We start from the raw sequence: 5,174 nt of genomic DNA, 5'->3' as shown, positions 1-5,174 counted from the left end.
ATGGTGCTGTCTATAGTAACCCTACATCCTGCTGACCTTCACTTGGAAAGCACAAATGTTTTAATGTTAGTTGCTACTGTAGGTGTCATTTTGGATAAGCCTGTTGTTAGCTTTTTTGATAACAAACAAAATATCCACGCATTTTTCACAGATACTTCAATTGTGCGGGTTTTGGTTAATTTTGATTGATATTGATTTTATTAAGTGCTTCCGGCATATAAAATGCATTATCAAAATGAAGTTGTGGAATGTATTTCAATGACTTAGTTTTTTTAATGTCTTTTTTTCTCTTTGGTTCATCAGATATTTGCCCATTGCCAAATGGAGAATGGAAAGAGGTAAAATTGTGTTTGAATTTCACTCACAGGTTTAAGCAGGGAAGAGAAACTATTCATTTCTGATATACACATTAACTTAAGGATCGGCGTCCCATCAACGGGACAGTTGTACATCATGCAGCGCGTTATGTCAAGATTGCAGATTTTAGAGAAACAACAAACGTCGGTAAATAGAAGTGTCTTATACATAGTGTCTTATTAAATTCTTGTTAATATAACTGCATTGTCCAATTTACAGTAGCCATTACTGCCAAAAAATGCCATGCAGTTGTTTTAGGAGAGCTCCTAACAACAAAACACTTTTCACCGTGATAGGTTTGATAAATTCACCTCTGAAGGTAAAATGTATACTTACATTCTAAAATCTTGCTCTGATTTGCCATCCAAAGGGTCCCAGAGATAACATGAAGTGTCGTTTTGTTAAATAAAATAATTTTTCATATCCTAAAAAGGTTCATATAGCATGCACAATCTATTTTGTATTTCCACTCGTTCAATTTGCAAAGAAAGGAGTCTGTGAAAATCTCACCTTAAACGTTGTTTCAACGAGTCAAATCACATTCGTATGTATTCCTCAGAGATCCTAGAAGGTAACACGACTTCACTATATCATTAGGGGTGTAGTATATCCTATAGAACACCATATTTGGTCAGAGAGTGACGCCTTCATGGCACGCCGATGACTCGGGCCGCCATCACTTGAACGACTGTATCTTTGTCAAATAAGCACCAATCGTGGTCAAACAAAGCTAGCTAGATATCCAATGAGCTGGGCTTAACGGGAGTATCCGGAAACCATGTATATGTCGTAAACTGTTGCTACTAACCTTGTACGACAGCATGCCTTTTCATTTTTGACAACAATTTTAATGATTTTCAGACTATTGAAGTTATGAAAACTGGTTGTTTTGCAAATGTTGAACTTATAATATTGCTACTAATACCTGGAAAGCTAAATCAAAGTCCAAGTAGACAGATTTGATGATATTCTTGCAGAATTTCTTTATATGAATGTGAATGTCTCCTTCGCGTTTTGCCCAAATGTACCTGGGGACTTCACACTAAAAGTATTGTAGTTCCCTCATACTTCAAGTTTTCCATCTGTAACTTTGCAAAAATATTGCTGCCATCTTGTGGACACTATTAGAGTTACAACCAGGGTGATGGCTAGAACAGTGACCTTTCACTCACAAAGATGGTGGTAGAAAAAAAATGTTGTTTTTTTATTTATATTTTCTTCTACCAGATCTATTGTGTTATATTCTCCTACATTCAATTCACATTTCCACAAACTTCAAATTGTTTCCTTTCAAATGGTACCAAAAATATGCATATCCTTGCTTCAGGGCCTGAGCTACAGGCAGTTAGATTTGAGTATGTAATTTAGGCGAAAATTGAAARAAAAGGGTAATGTGGCTTGTATTTCACTTTTGACAATCATGTATAGTAATGTATGCAATAATAATAATTATAATAATAATAATGTATTACAATTCTATAGCGCTTTCATAGAACCTCAAAGCGCTTCAGTAATTTATAATTCCACACACTGAATGATTGAACTTTGCACTGGTAGTGTCCATACAAACCTTAGTGTACTTAAATTGTTCCTCATTGCAGGCTAATGAGACCTGGGTGAGCAACTGCCAGAAGTGTGTGTGTGACCCGTACAGTCTGGAAATCCAGTGCCAGCCTGTGGCATGCCAACATCAGCCTCCTCTCACCTGTGACCAGGAGGGCCAAATTAAGGTCGTAGAAACCGTTGACTGTTGTAAAAAGGACAAATGTGGTGAGTGACTTGTTTGGACAATGTGCTTTATATGTGGGCTTTTTAACATMTCGGTAAAAACATTAACATTTTTGGTGATTACCTAATATATCCAACCACTGTGGCCATTCGCAAAGTTTTTAAAACAATCGTTTTTTCTTTCCAAACAGAGTGTGATGTCACACGATGCTCTACTTCCAAGATAACTTGCCCAGTCGGATTCGAGACAGAGGCAACTATGGGAGTCTGCTGCCTAACTTATCAATGCAGTGAGTTTGCGTCTGCATGTGCTTGAGTGTGCGTGTACAGTATTTGTGCATATCCTAGAAATCCCAACATGTTAGTTGCAGTATTAAATGATTATCCATGTTCTTTGCCCCACAGTGCCAAAGGATGTCTGTGTGTTTAACAACACTGAATATCAGGTGAGAATGCATTCTATGCTATTTTCATTTTGGCCAGTCCCACCACTTCTAAATGATCAASTTAATAAAAGAGGACAACGTTATTTTACTTGCATACATKMATTAAAAAACAAGTTAAACTAAGCAAATACCTCCTATAAGCAAGTAGAGGCCTCTATCAGGGTGCCAACAATATTTTTTGGTCAATCCATGTATGAGATTAGATAGGACAAAAAAAGTGTCTCAATTCATAGATTTTCCATAGAAATATTGTATTTTCTCATTCCAGCCTGGTGCCAATGTTCCTGGGGACAAGTGTAAGAATTGTGTGTGTGGTGACAGTGTGGATGCGCAAACCCATCTACATATCATTGAGTGTCATCCTACTGAATGTGACACTCACTGCCAGCAGGTAAGTGATCTCCATTGACACATCGACACCCTTTGACCTCATTATGTAATTCAACATACTTAGTGTAATGTGAGTTCTTATCCATGTCAAAATATTATAATAACACTGATTCCTCCGTGTCCACTATTGAGCTACTACTGGATAAGTGTAATTACTAGTGAGTTACCAGGATCACACATTGGTATAAGAGAGATCATGTCCACATCATAAAGGTTTTCTCCTCTCTGGTCTGTCTTCTTCCTTTCAGGGCTATGATCATCAAGCCGTTCCTGGGCAGTGTTGTGGGAAGTGTGTACAGACAAGCTGTGTKGTTATGCTGCCAGATAACACCACACACACTATTCAGGTAAAATAGCATCAAGCYGCATTAGTTATCTCTCACAGATTCACAAATTGTATTTTTATTTTTACAATTCGTAAAACATATCCGTCCTATTTCACTTGATTATTTAAAAACAACATGTCATTTTACTGTAGTAATAAAGTGTTATGCAAMATAACTATCTTAGCAATGATACAGTATATCSTATATAATTTGAAGAATCTCCTGTTGATATCGTTCATATTCTCACCTCTACAGCCTGGTTCCGTCTGGATACCATCTGGAGACAAGTGTCTCAAGTATGAGTGCGTAAAGATTATGGACCAACTCATCCCAATCGAGGCTAAGACTGTGTGCCCTGACTTCTACCCAGAAGACTGCGTACCCGTGAGTTACAATAACCATCTGGCAAATTATCTGGGTCYGGGAAACTGGCCCATTTAAAAACAACTGGACAATGTGCAAAATCATWTTCGTGAAATAAAGTTTAAACATGCCCAGTCACTCAGACTAAGGCCTGTTGCTTAATATAGTATACCTACTGTGTATTTATGTGAGGTTATTAACACCTGTTGCTTAAAGTGAACAATGCAAGAACACTGAACTGAAAAACATGTGGAGACAGTTTGGTAAACGTTACGTCAGTGACTTAAAAATGTTCTTGTTTTTTCTTCCATTTTCTTGTTTTTCAGGGAACTGAAGTCATTGCTCCAGATGGTTGCTGCCGTGTCTGTGAGTGTCTTTTTAACACCATCCTTTTTGATAGACATTTGTAAATCATTCTTGCCCTTTATCAGGCATTGGGAAAAGTGTTTTAAGCTATTGCCATGGTCCTCAGGATGATTAACGTTAATTCGTTTGAAAGTTTGTGTCACTTTTGTGTGCAGGTATTCCAATAACTAAGCCATGCAACGTGACAAAGAGCAAAGTGTACCTGGACAGCAATGGCTGCAAGTCTGCAAACAGGTGGAAGTGACAACATGCGGTGGATCCTGTGTCACCTATGCCATGTGAGTATTTTGATCATTACTGAAATATTTCAGGAACACTAACACATTAATCCTCCKAATWAAACAGAATTGGGCTGCCTGTCTAAATGCAAACTACAACATATATTTTCACTAATATGTTATGTTACAATGGCTGTGTTTACAAAGGCAGCCCWATMCTGATATTCTMCCCAATTARTGTCAAAAGAGCTCATCTGATTGGTCAAAASATCYGAATTKGGCTGCCTGTMTAAACYCAGCRAATGTTATATAATTACAACTGCTACCATCARTACWTCCACWTAATYACATCYCCTCTCCTTTCTMTTTTCAGGTATTCTCTTGAGGCCAACATGATGGAGCGCTCTTGTACCTGCTGTCGGGAAGTATCCACCACCAAGAAGGAAGTGGAGATGATCTGCCCAGACGGGTCAAAGTTCAACCACTCCTACATCCACATCAATAAATGTGGCTGCCAGAGGACAGAGTGCGTGACCCCAGAGGCGACCCAGGTCACAAGGTCACGACGCAGGAGAAGATGAATAACTCTTCACTACCATCCATTTACTGCTTAGATTAGTTCTCTATTTACYTTCAACTTGTTCACTTTCCTGCAAAGTAATCTGCTAAACGTAAGAGAAATAGTTTCAGCTTCTTATTCAGTTTATTTTATTTTAGCCATTCAAAACACATAAATAAAGTTGGCAATAGGCTATGCATATATACCACGTTCTTGTTTTCATTKCTTTTGAAATTAAGTTGGGAAATATTTGATTGCAGACACCCAGTTCAACAATGACTTATCCTCTTCCAGATAAACAACCACAATTCAAAGTGTCAAACACTTATTTCAATTTGAGATGGTGTTAGTTTAGAGAAACGGATCAGAAATCTAAAGGTTGCTGGTTTCAGATCCCTGGCACCACCTCCTACTGTTGTCC

General features: G+C 37.9%; 1 protein-coding gene across 1 annotated transcript; it reads left to right on the top strand.

Moving 5' to 3' along the window:
- The first annotated feature begins 232 nt into the window (after positions 1-232).
- LOC112078730 (intestinal mucin-like protein) lies at positions 233-4,958 on the top strand. Its single transcript, XM_024144870.2, has 10 exons — positions 233-338; positions 1,959-2,127; positions 2,277-2,375; positions 2,491-2,531; positions 2,800-2,922; positions 3,170-3,268; positions 3,503-3,631; positions 3,937-3,976; positions 4,132-4,254; positions 4,568-4,958. The coding sequence occupies exons 1-9, from the start codon at positions 249-251 to the stop codon at positions 4,218-4,220; spliced, it is 879 nt and encodes a 292-aa protein (XP_024000638.1). The 5' UTR covers positions 233-248; the 3' UTR covers positions 4,221-4,254; positions 4,568-4,958.
- Positions 4,959-5,174: the final 216 nt, after the last annotated feature.

Source organism: Salvelinus sp. IW2-2015, unplaced genomic scaffold (genome assembly GCF_002910315.2).
Source record: "Salvelinus sp. IW2-2015 unplaced genomic scaffold, ASM291031v2 Un_scaffold6143, whole genome shotgun sequence".
Classification (NCBI taxonomy): Eukaryota; Metazoa; Chordata; class Actinopteri; order Salmoniformes; family Salmonidae; genus Salvelinus; species Salvelinus sp. IW2-2015.
The sequence above is the reverse complement of the archived record's forward strand: the minus strand, read 5'-3'. Positions and strand labels throughout refer to the sequence as shown.